Source organism: Festucalex cinctus, chromosome 10 (assembly GCF_051991245.1).
Source record: "Festucalex cinctus isolate MCC-2025b chromosome 10, RoL_Fcin_1.0, whole genome shotgun sequence".
Taxonomy (NCBI): Eukaryota; Metazoa; Chordata; class Actinopteri; order Syngnathiformes; family Syngnathidae; genus Festucalex; species Festucalex cinctus.
Genome location: NC_135420.1, coordinates 6419172 through 6436020, shown reverse-complemented (window position 1 = coordinate 6436020; position 16849 = coordinate 6419172). Strand labels below are relative to the sequence as shown.

The following is a 16849-nucleotide window of genomic DNA, read 5'->3' as shown; positions in this document are numbered from 1 at the left end:
CGATACTCTTCAGTACTCACCAATACAGATACCAAGTGCTGATACCACAAGTACATTTGATACTTAAAGGCGCTGTCTGCCAGTTTCACTCTGGAAAAGGCACTTTTTAAATACAGGATGCACACACTTAAACTCCTTCTCAGTCTACTCCTCTCGGCTTAAGTTAATGTATGGTTGTGATTTTTTTAATTTACCCCCAACCTCCAGCCTATATTTTACCATTTTGTGTTTGTTTTGTCAACAACGGGACGTTTCTGGGTGGTGTCTGTGGACAGACGGTTGTTTCCCCCTCCACCCAATCGCAGAGTGGGGGTTGGGAGTGGGCGTGGCTGAAGCGGCGGGGGGCGTGTAGGCAGACGGGTTGTTTGTTTACGAGTGATTAGAGTGATCAGAGGCAGGGGGGAGGTGGGCAGAGGCAGGGGGTGTGAACGTTGAGCTCGTGTGGGTTGAGCCATGGGAGGCGCCCATTTTGAATTGTTTGTTTACAAACAGAAACGGTTCGTTTACGAACAGAAACTGTCAAACCTACTGACAGGCCCTTTAATATTGCCAAAAAAAAAGCAATGACAGATCATTTTAAAGAAATGCGTATATATAGCCCAATATGTAAGATTTCCTTAGTATTGCATGACATTAATGTAAATTTTCTAGTATATTTTTACATTTGTTCACAGAAGACACATTTTGTATATAACACACAATAAAATGAATACTACATAAATAAATTGAAACAAATAATCCAATGGGCAGAAAAGTCCCATTCAAAATATGTAGTTGTACTACTTTTTGAGGAATACATTGAAGTGCAAAGAATACAATTCAAGTAACGTTTAGTAATAGCTACCATTTAGCAGAGTTGTGGCAACACAAGGTTTTCAGTCACTGTTTAACTCAACTGTGCCATCCCAGTCTGACCACTAGGGGAAAGCCAAATAATTATGTACTCGTACAAGAACTAACCTGACATCATTCAAAGCATAGGATAGCTGAGATAAAAATAAATAAATAAATAAATAAAAAAAAGAGGTTGGAAAACGTGAAAAAAAAAAAAAAGAGAGAGAGAAATATGAAACTCGGACCGTTCACGATTGTCTGGTACAGACTGTGACCTCTACCCAATATTAAACTATTTGCGGCCATCAAAGCGCTGATTGGATGCTAGATACTAATGCTATTTGTCTATTGACAATTCCAAGATGACACCACAAGTCAAAATGACGGTCAATTCGGTAAAAGCATTGGACTTTGGATTATTGTAATTTGATTTGTAAGGATTTTTTTTATTTTAAAATTATGATGAAATGTCGTTTGAGTACTATAACAATCTGCCTGGTTTGTATAATAGTCACAGATAGAAGCTATACAATAATGCGCTGTTTTGTTTTCATCGTATAAAGGAAGCATTTGCATTGCATTGTATTGGGGAAGTATCAGATGACAGGTTACAGGAAACGTTCCCTCGAAGGTGTTACATGTGCGGTGAAAATAAATCAGAAATTTCTAATTTCTCAACAGATTGTCATGAAACTTAATTTATCGTCAATGCCAAAGCGTGTGTGGATGGATGGTTTTAAATGACGCCCACGAACATGTAATGTGGTAACACTATGCCCCATTTGAGCACCAGCATCTACTGTATCTATTCAAATATATGATGATGGACAAGCCACTTAGTTCCCAGAATACATTGCATGGCACAATATATTTCAATGAATGAAGTAAGGATGTTGATCCTTGTCATATATGTGTGTCTTACTGTTTGTTACATATGGGTACTGAAAGTGCATCTTAATGGGCAGCTGGCAGCCTTACATGTCTTACTGTATCACCTGATCATGGCCACAAGAGCGACGGCCGATAGCCGCTGAGAGTACCGGTACCTTGAAATATGGCCGGGTATCGGCCCGATACCGTACTCATCCATCCATCCATCTATCTGAGCCACTTAAAAAAAAAACAAAAAAACAAAAAACAAAAAAAAAAACACTTTTGTTAATTTTTTTTACTTGTCAAGTATAGACAGTACCTCCAGTGTTTCCTCAAGGATTTTTTTTCAGCAAAGGGGCCAGGCCAAAAAAAAATCTGAAGATTTTTATTTTTTTTTTCATCGAAGTGATGAATCCTGTGTTGAATCATGAGAAGGATTAAAGCAAAACATTTTAATTTGACTGAAAACTTGTTATTCTTAAAATGATTGCAGTCAACCAAAATTTTGTAGTGCAGTGGGGTGCACACTGATTCTTTTTAAATAACATTGCACATGACAAGCATATCTTGTCCAAACGTGGAGGTTTTCAAACACAAAGTATGTAAGGCAGAAAAGTGTCATGGAAGCATTAAAGTAAACTGTGAGTGTCAAAAAGAAGGGGGTAATTCATAGTTATTTTAAGTTGGAGAAATATTACTCTACCGTTAAAAAGTGTAAAATATCAAGTCAGTGATTCAATACTTTTTTTCTGCATTGACAGGTTGTATCTCTGTACAGCACTTTGTTGCATTTTTAATGTATGAAGAATGCTATGTAGATAAGTGGTTTTAGATGGATGGATGGATGGATGGATGGATGATGTTACGACCCATGATTTATCGTGGCCGATTTGTATTTTTTTGTGTGGGTGTGAATGTGTGCTGTGTTGCACTACGTGTTCCAGCTGCTCCCCCCGATTGGTGGCCTTCGTCTAGACGAAAACCTTGATGGGTGCGTAACAGCCTGTCTGACGATGGGGCCCTTAAGGTCTATTTGCTCAATAACCAACCTCTGTATTAATGGCAGTACCTCATCTTTGTACAACAGAAATTAATTTAGACTTACTTTGAAATTGCCTAAAACAAATAATAAATATAATACGATACTAGTACTTTGAGCTTTAACATATTTTACTAAAAATATGGATACATAAATGTTATTGGTTGGCATCCAATCCAGGGTGCACCCCAGCTCTCACGTGAAATCAGCTGGGATAGGCTCCTGCGTGCTCATAACTCTAGTAAGGATAAATAGTATGGAAGACGGATGGATAAGTTGTTTTCACTTTGGAGTTAATGCATTTTTGCGGAGTGCCTTCCTTTTCAGCAGCTCAAAAGGATGAAGATCCTCAGAAGTAACTGGCGGCCTAATATCTGGAACCCAGAACCTCCCAAACAACCTCTTTAATTAAAGCTGAAAATCTAGTCTTCAGTTGTTTCAAATCCATTGTGCTGGAGTATTGGGGGGTTCAGACATAAAAACACTGTCATTGACCTAACTGTAGCTATCTTTAGAGTAATAGATTTGTATTTTTATAAATATTCACACTTTCCCTCAGAATCTTCACCTCCCACAAGCTGACTTGCACACTCAGAGACAATACGGTACATCACAGCAAAGGAGAAATGCTGTGGTACAAGTGTGAAGAAAGCAATGTTTACTGCTGCTAGCTTCCAAACATTTTTTTTTCACATAACATTTAATACAAAAACGAACAGTCCTGTTAATAGTTTTTATCTTGCAGTGTTATAAAAGCCTATTGCATTTTGCCATACTGTATGTAGTAACCACAGGCTCTTTATGTATCTTTATGTTCATGCCATATAAGAAAAACAAAAGGATTAGAAACATTGACTTGAGCATTAACATTTTCAGATACGCTTGTCATTCCCAATACTTGGTGTTTGTTCTTCTTGATAACGTTTGTCACATTGTTGTGGCTACAAGAGCTGTCTGAAAATTGACCATGTACATTATTAGAGTGTAAGAAGCAAAGGGCTTAATATTTTCAACAATAATTGTTTAGGTGTGTGATTAATTCTATCTATAGAACATGTTTTCAACCTGGGCCATCATTGCCGTTATTAAGCTTGCCAACACTGTAGGCGTCATCAACCGTTGTCATGGTGATGATGTTGCACTGATCACCAAGCAGAGAATAACATGTCTGTGTGCGTTAAAGAGGAACCCCCCCAAAAAACGAAATTCCTTAAAAGGCTTTAAATACCCTCTCAATTTGCATATTTGTGTCCGAATATACAACTGCACAGTGAATTGTTACAGTACATATGATTTTTGCTTCTGAGAGTGCATTGGGTGTTGCATCACCTTCTGTGAGTGGGATGATGCTTTCATATCAGTTCACTCTTCTCCCTCACACATGGAGACCTACTATCCACTCTTTTCACTTGTCTCCCTCGAGCCTCTTCTCTGTCTATGCAGATATAATCAACACACATAAGATGACCATGAGCAATCATGTTAATGACCACTAAATATTCACACAACACAAGCACACAAAAAGTTCCACTGTATACAGTTGTGTATTTAGCACTGGATCTTCTTGTGTGCATGTTTTCACTGGGCTTATGTGGGTTCTATACCGGTATTTTTTGTTTGTTTTGAAAATATATTTTGAAAATAAATATTGAATGTTTATCAGTGAGCACGTCCGCCTCCAGGACGCAAGATCGAGTCCAGGCTTCGGCCTTCCTGGGTGGAGTTTGCATGTTCTCCCCGTGCCTGCGTGGGTCTTCTCCGGGTACTCCGGTCTCCTCCCACATTCCAAAGATATGCATGGCAGGTTAATTGGGCGCTCTGAATTGTCCCGAGGTGTGCTTGTGAGTGTGGATGGTTGTTCGTCTCTATGTGCCCTGCGATTGGCTGGCAACCAGTTCAGTGTGTGCCCCGCTTACTGCCCGAAGCCGGTTGGGATAGCCTCCAGCTCCCCCGCGACCCTTGTGAGGAAAAGCAGTTAAGAAAATGGATGGATGGATGTTTATCAGTGTTCTTTGAATAATTTAGTGTATTTTAATTCTTCCCCCAGTGCATTTCAACGGGTGCCACTTATTGACTATTCCGAACATCTGAGCAGTTCTGATACGTCCCCAATGCAACGCAATGCAAATGCTTCCTTTATATGGTTAAAACAGTGGCAAATTGTATTGATTTTGCCTGTGACGATCGTACAGACCACACATATTTGTTATAGTAGTCAAATGACATCTGATCACATTTTCAAATCAAAATAATCCTCACAAATCAAATTACAATGATCTTATTTCCAATGCTTTTCAGTGAGCGGAGGGATTTTTTTTCTCCAAATTGACCGCCATTTTGACTTATGACGTCATATCAGAATTGTCAATACACACTTTTTCGCTATTAAGTATTCAGTCCAGTGTATTTTTTATTTTATTTTATTTATTTTTTGTGGCATGATCTTTGAGTGACGTCTCAAATACCGGTAGTAATAATAATAATAAAAATAACCCCTCAATTGAGTTTGAGTAGCATAGCAGTCTAATTGATTGATTTGTGAGTTCTATGATCCTCTGACAATTACATAGTATCAGTATCATCATTTTTGTTTCGTTTTTATCCATTGAGAAAGGGCGATGCTGGCGCACTGTGATAAAATGAGTGAAAAAAGTAAAAATGAATGCACAATAGCAGGTATGAGTGCTCTCAATTCTAACTGTTCATCATCCATCCATTCTCTGTACCACATATCCTCAGTGTGAGCTGGAGTCTGTTGCAGTTGACCCTGAGTGAGAGGCAGGGTATACACTTGACTGGTCGTCACCAGCCAGTTACAGGGCGCATAGACAAATAAGCATTCTCACTGACATTCACAACTACTGACTGACAATCTAGAGCAGGGATGGGCAAATTGTAGTTCCTTGAAACAAATTGAAAGTGTCTTGCTAGGATGGTGGCATACCGCAATTTCCAGACTATAAGCCGCAGGTGTTTTAATGTTACCGTACCTGTATATAAGGGTTCTCGCAATCAGAGAGGGGATTGTTGGGACAGAGATGATTGTTTGGGAGCGCAAAGTGTCCCATTTATTAACATCTGAACAGCAGTCGTGAGGTCCACAAATAATACAGTGCACGTCCTGCAGTCATAGTAGTAGTACAGTATAACAACAGAACAACGCTTGACGAGGCAATAACGTCAAATGGCTATGAAATCCATGTGTGCTTGCCAATGACACGGCAGTAAATGTGCATTAAAAACACGGCTGTACAAAAATACATTCCTGTAACAAAAATAACAAGCCTACTATAGCTGTTATTATCGGTAATTCTCGTGCCGTCGATCTCTTCCTTAGTTTCGGAAACGAACAGGCTGAGAATGGCCTCATCAGCCAATCTTTCTCCTTTGTTGTCCAAAAAAACTCTTCTTCTTTATCATTGTCAGAAGCGAACAGGTCGCTTGCCTTTTACTTAAATGCAGCATCTTATGTACTTCTCCATTTCTTTTCCATAATGAGGGCGGAAACCACTCACTTGAATATACGACTGGATAGCCCATACACGCCCGTTGAGCCATCTTGCTCCTCCCATCTCGCGAGCAGACTACTGTATTAACTATACAGTGTTTACAAATTCAAATCATCATACAAGTAGAAGCAGGCAGTTGGATGCAGCAAACACTTACCCGCTGAGTGGTGTCTATAATTCTTGTTATTGTTGTATTTTTTTACAAAAGCATGAGAACTTGGTTTAAAAAAAAAAAGAAAAGAAAGTATGTCACCTTTAAAGAGCAACTCAATACCCTACCAGATTCTTGCTCCACCCCTAATTATTATTTGAAAATGGCACTCAAAGGAGGCGTTGCCTGGAGGACTATTGGGGCTGAAAGGGCAGGAGAAGGTTTTGTGTGGTCTGGTTGTGATTGACAGCAGTGAAACCTCTGAACTAAATCATTTTTATACTACAACAAGCTATGCTAAATAAACTCACCGCTATGCTAATAAATCACTAACCTGAAAATCAATATAAAGAGGTTTGCAAACGCTACTTTTCCATTTCCATCTCGCTAAGGAGGCGTGTACAAGACTGTGTGGTGGGTGGCAGAGTGACTACGTCATATTCTAGAAGTGACATAGTAAATCACTTCTCATCCAGTGAGAGGACAAACAGTGTTTATCCCTGTGTGGTGCTGCAGAGACCGTTTTTGCCCCAAATTTAAGCTTTCAACAAACTTGCACTAAGTGTTATAATGATAACCAGGACATGTAGACAGCATTAGATCCCTGCCTTTATTCTCTTGTCATGGCAACATCCAGTACAGTATGTCATTCCTATACTCGCCCCGACCCCATTGCCTGCTTACCTTCGAGCAATATTTTTGTGTTGGCTTCATTTAACTCTGTGTTGTTAACTGCCTATTCTTTTTGCTCATCCTCCTCTCCTGACTTAGCAGCTAGCCTGCAGCGCTGGCAGCACTTTACACAGTGGCGGTGTACAGGCACGAACACACTATAACAGCCTTTCTCTCATCTCTCTGCTCTCTTTACATTGGTGCTTCTTTATAATATCCCTTATCTGACTTTCTCCCTGGCCTTTTTCTAGGAGTAACTTGTGACATATATTAGCTGACATTTTATATTTGGAGCTTAAAACCATTTCTATATGTGATCAATTGCCATAAAATTCAGAGTGCCATGTTCGTTCTCAAATACCAGCTGTAGATGGCCAAAGGTAGGAGGTAACTTTATAGAGTACAGTAGGGGTGTTAAAAAAAATCGATTCGGCGATATATCGCGATACTACATCGCGCGATTCTCGAATCGATTCAATAATCGGCAGAATCGATTTTTTTTTTCTTTTTTTTTTTTTTCTTTTTTTTTAGGATACACACCTTGAGCATGGAAGAATGTTATATGAACGGCACATTAAGCCTTAATATTTTTATTTTAATGCTGTTCAAATGTGAAACAGATTGCAAACTGTTTGTGTACAGTGGCTCACGGTTATAAGCCTCAAGTTTTAGATAAATATATTCATACAAATCTTACAGTGTACATGTACAAATTTACTGATAGTATTTTCTAAATTTGAATGGAAAAAAATAGCAACAATCGACTTATAAATTCGTATCGGGATTAATCGGTATCGAATCGTGACCATTCGTATCGGGATTAATCGGTATCGAATCGAATCGTGACCTGTGAATCGTGATACGAATCGAATCGTCAGGTACTAGGCAATTCACACCCCTAGAGTACAGTAATGTAATTTACAAGTTCTCGACCTGATCAATAAATAGAAAAGAAAAAAAAAATCAATAGCCAAAACTCTAATTTCAAATACTAACCATGCTTTTAAATTAAACAGTGAGGTAAGTAGCTTGAGACAGAGAGATTCATTAGTTCAGTAATGGTTCAAATTTTCTACTTAAATGTTTTTGGCTGACAATTTTGGAAAAAGAAGTTAAAAGACAATATATTTTGATCAAATAATAATTACATTTGGTACTGCATATTTACAAAACTGCATGTTTTAATTTAATACTTTTAAATCACTTCATAACTATGTACATAAGAAACAATGTTTACTTTTTTCTTTTTCTTTTTTTTCTTTTAAAAAAAAAGGAGAAAAAAAAGAAACAATGTTTACTAAGACGTCACAGTTGAATGATGTACAATATGTAAATAGTCTGTTATTGATTGAAATAACATTTATCTGGTTGCTGCAAGATCTAGATCCAGTCACAATCCCCAATTCCAATGGAGTGGGGATCTAAGGCATAACATAAATAAAGACAAAATGCAATCATTTGAAAATGTTTTCCACCTTCAATCAATTGAGCAATCAACAAAGACAGATGAATGTTAGTGGGTTGTTTTTGTTTGTTTGTTTGTTTTTGCTTTTCTCTCTCTCTCATTTTAAATTTGATTCCCTCACTGTTTGGAACATTCCGCAGGTGAACAGGTTAATTAGAAACAGCTGAGCTGTCATGATTGGGTATAAAAAGAGCATCTCAAAAGGCTCAGTTGTTCACAAGTAAGCTTGGGGTTAGTTTCACTTCTTTGATAACTCTATGAGCAATTAGCCCAACAGTTTAAGAACAGTTCTCAATGTCCAATTGCTATGAATTCAGTGATGTCAGCATCTACAGTTCATAACGTTATCAAAAAGATTCAGAGAATCTCGAGCATGGCCGAAAACCCATGCAAGACCTTCAATCCCTTAAGCAGCACTGCATTCAAACAGTCATCATTGTGTGAAGGATATTGTCCCACGGTCTCAGAAACACTTAAGAAAACCATTGTCAATTAACACAGTTAGTCATTACATCTACAAATGCAAGTTGAAACCTGACCACGAAAGCCATTTTATCAACGCCACCCAGAAACGCCGCCGGCTTCTCTGGGACCCAGATCACCGGAGATGGACTAAGGCAAAATGGAAAAGTGTGCTGTAGTCTGATGAGTCCACATTGCAAATTTTTCTGGAAATCATTGACACCATACCTTCCGGCCGAAAAAGAAAAGGACCATCCTCATTATCATCAGTGCTAACTCAAAAGCACGCATCTCTGATGGTATGGCATGAGTAACTTGCACATCTGTTACTGCCCCATTCATGCTGAGAGGTACATACATTTTGTAGTAACAGCTGCCATCTTAGCAACATCTTCTATCTGGAATGTCCCGATTTATTTCAACAAGGAAATCCCAAGTCACATTCTGAATGTGATACACCATTACAACAGCATTGCTTCATAAAGAGTAAAAGAGTGCCATTATTTGACTGGCCTGCCAGCAGTCCAGACGTGTCTCACATTGAAAATGTGTGATACATTATGATGCACAAAAAAATGACAATAGAGATCCTGAGCTGTTGATCATCTGAAGAATGAATATGAATGAAGAATATGCCACGGAAGAGCGGGACTTCCGACTTCCGTGTTTTTGCACATGAGCTTTGATTCCGGTTCTGGGATGCGACTTGTATGTCGCGTTCCAACACTCGCACCCCCCAACCGCGTGCTCGTGTCGATTTTGCGGGAGCGAGCACGGCGTCTCAGCTCTGTGACGTGCTTCGGACAACTGATAGACACACTACAGATTCACACCCGTCAAGGGAAACGCGCAACCGAGGGGCACAAAGTCGGAAGCACAAGTATTGGGACGTGGCCCACACGTCGCGAACCGGAACCGGAATCAAAACTCATGTGCAAAAACAGTCCCGCTTCTTCCGTGGCATATACCCCATTAGTGTTGTCATTTCTCAGGCTTTAAATTCAAAGAGTGAATAGTTACGGGGGAAAAAAAAAAGTTTATCATTTTGAATATTAAATCTTACATTTGCAATGTATTCAAGTATAGGTTGAAAAGAATTGCCAATCATTATGGCAGTTTTTTATTTAGTTTCAACGCAATTTTATTAAAATTGCAGTTCTTGTAAATAAGTAGGTCAGTTCGTTGAGACACACTCAGCAACATAGCAACTTTAGTGTATTCCAGCTGAGCCTGGCTTGCCGTGTTTTGCTTTAAAAGAGGACCAAAAAGGACGATCGACACTACCAATCACTGCTCAGGGTTCATCACACTCTTCCACATTTGGCACTATCCCTGGTTTCCTATTGATTAGTCATGCCTGGCTGCTGTCATGTACAGAGGACCAGGCAAGCCCCTAATTGGCCAGTCCGGGAAGAGAGAGAGTGCATCAGAGTTGTAGAGAGAGGGACAGACACTTAGAGCAAGAGGGAGGGAACACAGACATGAGAGTAGCTGAGAAGAAAAAATTGTTCATTGATGTGCGCTAATGTAAAGTTTTTAAGGCAATGAAGGCAAGATGTGTGTTTCGCTATGGGTTCCCGTCTTCCCTTCTGGAATATAAATTGACAACATCGTCAGTGGAGTGATTGGGATTTCAGAAACAAAGCTGGAGTATCTTTTAACAGCATACTGACCTTGGATATTATGCAGAGATTGATATCTGAAGTGCAAAAGAGAAAGAAGTCTTCCCTTGGAAAGCAGGAGCTGGATTAAATTGCTTCTGTCCATTCTGTCCTAATGCAAAGACTGAAAGGGAGCTTCACCCTTCTAAGGTCTTTCCTGCTTTTCTTTTTACAGCATCTTTGATCCCTTTTACTTTTGACTTTGTAACCCATGAAGATTTTGAGATGGTTCATGTGCTAAGTATAAGTAAAAATATCACGTTTATAGACATTGCTTATTTTTTTTTAGGAGTTCAAACCATCATGCTGTTGGCAAAGCAACAGACATAGAAAATGTCTCCGCAAATGTGGACTTGTTTCATCTTAATGTACTGAGACAAATGAACAAGAAAAGTGGAAATCCAATCCAACATTGTGCAGAGTTTGTGGTTGTTCTTTGATGGCATGACCTACATTATGTAGACACAAGTGAATCTGAAGAGCTACTGTTTTGTCATCCCTGTAAAGGTGATGATGCGATAAGCGGGAAAGAGGGAGATCCAGTAAGTCAAAGAAGACAGAACTACATCATCATACTGCATGTTGTGTTCACATCTCTGCAGATATGACTACTTACTTCCACAGCCATGAATTCTGTTGTAGCCCTAAAAAGCCCAGTGGGTCTTCTAAGGGAAAATCTGGCAAAGGGAAGGTCAAGTCCAGCAAGAGTCACAACCACTCGAAGCATAGCCAGAAATTACTGCAGACAAATCAATTACAGCGTTCCCCCTTACACTCGCCAAAAAACAATACTCATTCGCCAAAACAAGGATGTCGTTCACCCAAACATCTTCTTCCTTCACCTTCACCTAGCTATTACCACATTGCTCCACCGTCTCCAAGTCATCAGTTAGCTCCACCATTACAAAACTACCAACTGGTGAAACAATCACCAAATCATCTACTGCACTCGGCAAGCCACCATCAAATCTGCCTCTCGCCAAGTCATCACCAACTGCAGCTTTACTCTTCAAACCAGCAACAGTTGCGTCCACCAGCCTCACCGTATCGCCCGCTTTCCTCGCCATTGTCACATCAACTCTATCAGCAGCTGGCACAGACCCATTCAAACAATTCCTTGTTCCAAGAGTACCAACATCAACATCCTCCTCCTCCTCTGCCACATTGCTCACAGTCACTTTCTATCCATCCATTTCACTCACCGCAGATACCCCTGTGTTCAGCGCTGGGCGGTTATGGGTGGAGCACATTGCCCACACACCTGGCCAACAGGGCTTCTCGAGGACATTTCCCAAACGTGAGAGACAGTGTGACAAGGAGTCCCACAAAGAGCAAAACCAATGGAAAGGCTGGGAGCAGACTATGGCCCAATGATTCCTACATGTGGAATTTATGCTCTCTGGAACCGCCCTCTCAAATACATCACTTTCCACAAATACAAGCACATGTGCAGGTAGGTTGCATTGACCAGAAATATCCAGCATGACCACTAGGGATGTAACGATATCCAAACATCATGATATGAAGGTCACAAACGATAATTATCACGATATTGTTGGCGATATTTAAAAAAGATCACATTATTGTAAAAAAAAAAGAGAGCTCATACTAAAAAAAACAACAATATTGTGATTTTGTACATAAGTGTACAATCGCTAATAATAATATTGAGGCACTGACTTAGTAATGCAAGCACACATTGATCACTTCACAAGCAAATTAGGTCCCCCTTCATCTAACAATTAGCATAGATTTTAAACATAGAAGGCCAAAACATCCCTAATGAAAATTAAATTGCACTAATAAAATAGCCACTAGAGGGTGCTAGAACTGCAATCAACTTGACTTTTTTTTAACAAATGTGTTCCTTTTAAATATTGTGAATATGACGACGACGGCATTGTGGCAGTTTTAATATCGCGATATCACGATATTGCCCTTATCATTTCATCCCTAATGACCACTGAAGATTTTTTTATTTTTTTTTGGTCTAAAAAATGTTATGAAATTAATTGGTTTTGAGTTGTTGGATGCATTTTTATTTATTGTCTACTCTGCGGAACACAGGTCATGTGCTTGTTCATTTTCATTCAGGCAGATTTTGTATTATAACTGTTCCGAAAAACATTTACTTCTTCTCAAATGTGATGAATTAAGAAGGTTGCATTTTAATTGTGACTAAATTACCGACTTCGCATTTCGCTAAAACAATTATGCTTTAAATATGTTTTCAGGTACTTGCATATTGGAATAAAATTAAATCCAAATTATGATCTTCTGTAACCACTCATTTCTAATTATTCTAACATTGCAGTGATTGTATTTAAGGCGTCATATTGTCAATGGAATTATGGAGTAACAAAAGAAAATGATTCATCTTGTTATAGTAGGGCTTGGTATCGATTCTAATTTCTTCAATCGATTCAAATTCGATTCACACAAGTTTAGTTCGATTCAATTTTGATTTTTGATTAATTATGGAACATCAATTCTTCATTCTTAATTCTTAAATATAAAGGAAATGATAAAAGCTCCACAAACATGAAGTTCCAAATTAAGTTTTGCGGACGCAGTAACTCGTTCAATTATTTAGTTTATTAATGAAAGTATCATGTGTTGAGGAAAATATTTTCATGATCCATATTCAATAATTGTAAATGTAAATTAAAAAGATTCAGAATTGTTTTAAAGTGCAATAAATCAGGTCTTTCATAAATGTAGGATAATACTTTTAAATTCATGTGAACAGTAAATTTCAGGAGAACAGTAAGATACAAAAAAAATGGCCTTTAAAATTAAATTTTCTTGTCAATTTATGGGAAAGAGATATTAAAATAATCGATTCATGGTTTGATGAATCTATCAGGTTAAAAAAGAAAAATCAATTTGTATCGATTACTCGATTTTTTTCTAACCCAGCCGTTTATTGTAGTGTTCTTGCAAAAGTACAGTATTTTATTATAATGCTGTATGATCAATGTTACATGATAACACAGACGCAATATGCTGTTAAATAGCAGATTGTATTACAAATCCAAAAAGGTCGTAATTCTTGTCCTCGATGTCTAATGGTGTTCTTCTCTTCACAAACTGAGGAATTCATGTCTGTAAATGGTGTTATACTCCTTTTTTGTTTTTTTCCCCTTGTGTGGTTTCTCGGAAATGGAAAAACATTTTTTTTTTACATGAACTGATTGTGAAAACATGCACGGATCTGCATATTCAGTTTCATTGATCAGCTAGGTGAATAATTCCACCTCCACAAGTAAAAATACAAGAAATGCTTTAACTGTCATGAGGCTTGCGTCCGATATACTTTTTTTTTTTTTTTCCTTTTTGCGAGTTCAGGCATGTCAAAGGGGTTTAATCCGGCCCGCGAGATGATTTTGTAAAGCAAAAAAAGCAACAAAAAAAAAAAAAAAAGAAAAAAAAATGTCGGACTAATTAAAGGGATCGTTTGGATTTTTTGACATGAATCTCAATTTCATCCTCACCTCCAGTGTGTGCGATCAGCACTGACTTACCCCTGACAGCGTTCTGTGACACGAGTTCTGGTCCGGTGTTGGACGAGAGGAAAATAGTCCAGCAAGCTGGCTGGGGTCTCGGAAATAAAGCGTTTTTCTTCTAAAAACAATTTGTGTTCAAAAGTGTGATACATTTGCATCACAATACTCTTTTCTGAAAAAAGTCAGACGCCATTACCGCCAGGCACTACTTTTCTGTTCGTTCGTATCACTGCGCGGCGCCCTGTAGACAGCTAATCGACGGACTGCAGCCAGCTGATCCTTCCGCCTTCGAAAAGACAAACAACTTCTAGATTAGTGCGCGTCTAGCAGCTGTATGCGATGCGCCGCGCAGTGATACGAACGAACAGAAAATTAGTACAGGCGGTAATGGCGTCTGACTTTTTTTCAGAAAAGGAGTATTGTGATGCAAATGTATCCCTCTTTTGAACACAAATTGTTTTTAGAAGAAAAACGCTTTATTTCCGAGACCCCAGCCAGCTTGCTGGACTATTTTCCTCTCGTCCAACACCGGACCAGAATTCGTGTCACAGAACGCTTTCAGGGGTAAGTCAGTGATGATTGCACACACTGAAGGTGAGGATGAAATTGAGATTCATGTTAAAAAATCCGAACGATCCCTTTCATCAGCCGGCCACAATCAAAATATATAAAATTTGTAATTTCACAAGCAGTCCTAAGATGAGCAATGCAACTTGTACGGGGGAATCGTCCTGGGTGCTATTATTTTACACACAACTTAAGGTTAAGGTTTGTTTAATTATTATTATTATTATTATTATTATTATTATTATTATTATTATTATTATTATATATATATATATATATATATATTTTTTTTTTATCATAGACCAACATACGTGTTAAATACGACACAAATTCAATTACTGGTAACACAAATAGATATGACAAGGATTAGCGTCCTTATAACGTCACTAACTGCACCACGCACTGCATTCTGGGAACAATATAAATGCAAAATGTGATTTAACACGTCCAGAACTCAGTGTTGCCGCGTTCCATTTGCATTTGTATTATTTTTTGGAACAATATGATTACAGTTGAGCTCCGTAATATAGGGCTGCCACACAAATAGTGAAAATCTGCGTATAATTGACGACAATCGTTATTAAGTTATATTCCGTTATTTTACCGATGCGGCCCACTTGGTAATATATTTTCCTCCATGCGGCCCCTGAGCTAACATGAGTTTGACACCCCTGTAGTTCCAAAGTAAAATTCAGACTGGTGACATGCTAGAGCACAAACTGCCACCACCTAATTCTGCCTCTGGTAATCATGACCATAAAAGCCATATGCACCTTGACACACAGCACAATAGAGAGGGAGGTGAACAATTGCATGAGATAGAGCTGCCCTCCAATAATACTTGATTTCAAGAGAGAGTTCAGCATTCAAATATATGCACTCCTGCATATGTGTATGTTGTCGCCATGATGATGTGTGTTTTCTCCAGGTACTCTTTGTCTTCCTCCCCATTAAAATATACTGTATGCATGTTCGGTTAAGCGAAAACTCTCAATTGTCCTTAGCTGGAAATGGAAGTCAGTGGTTGTGGAAATGTGCCTTGGACTGGCAACCATTCCAGGTCATTCTTTGCCTCTCACCCAAAGTCACTTGGGGTAGGCTCCAGCTGACTTATGACTTTAATAAGAAGAGGATGGGTGAGAAATGGATGGTGTGCTACCGAATTGTAGGATTTTTTTTTTTTTTTTTTACTGAATTATGTCAGATACATTCTATTAAGACACCTGAGAACTGTTTCTATTGTGAAAAGCAAAGTGATTTCCCCCCTAATATTTGACTGAAGCAGAGATTAGAGTTAAATTCTGATTGTAGCTCAATGTTCGCTCATCATAAATTGACCTATATCCAGTGCTTCTCAGTTCTTTTTTGTTATGCCCCCCAGGAATAAGGAATTACTTTTCATTGTGGGAAAGCTGAAAGCATCCCAGATATGTTATTCAGAGTTTTTTCCTCCTCACTTATTTGCCGAGTAACAACTTCCACATAATACTTCCAATTTACACTGTTCAAATTTCAATTTGCTTCAAAAATTCACACCTTCCGGGGTATATATCATCTGATTCCACATTACTTACAGTACTCGCACAATTTAACAATTTTTAAATATCAACTTTTCCCCATTCATTTTCAATGGGACTGACAAACTTTTTCTAAGTCCCTTTCCATACGCACTTCCATACATACAACTGATCATCATTACCAGCTCTCCGATACTGCTCAGTGGCGTATTTAGTTAAGTGTATTGTCCGGTAACAAAAAAAATTATTAAAACATAATAAGATTATGAAAATATTGCTTTTGGATTAATCTGTGCATAAAAAAAGTAAGATTCACAAAAATGCAACCACTTGTCTGTTGCTTTGAAACTGGACACCGTGACTGGAGATGGGACTGGGCCTGAGTCTTAATTAATGTGATTAGCCTGGCAGTTCTAATTTCATTACAATCGAACTCTATCTGATTAACTTGGACGGCAAATGAAGTTTCATTACCTATCAGGAAGAAATGGTGAACAGTTGTCATGTAAAACAGTGTGTGTGCATTACAGTTACACAATACATCTGCCATCTGGGAAATTTGACTCTTCTAAGTTTCTTTTAATTAATTACAT

General features: G+C 38.5%; 1 protein-coding gene across 9 annotated transcripts in view; it reads left to right on the top strand.

Moving 5' to 3' along the window:
- Window positions 1-16849, top strand: part of LOC144026558 (discs large homolog 1-like protein) — a 139576-nt gene that overhangs the window by 60812 nt on the left and 61915 nt on the right. Inside the window, exon 1 of one of the 9 annotated variants that reach the window (XM_077533274.1) lies at window positions 10534-12119. The exons of the other annotated variants lie outside the window; for them this stretch is intronic. Coding sequence (XP_077389400.1) covers window positions 11271-12119 — 849 coding nt within the window. The 5' untranslated portion in view covers window positions 10534-11270. Of the gene's footprint in view, window positions 1-10533; window positions 12120-16849 lie in introns of those variants that run through there. 9 annotated transcript variants of the gene reach the window in all.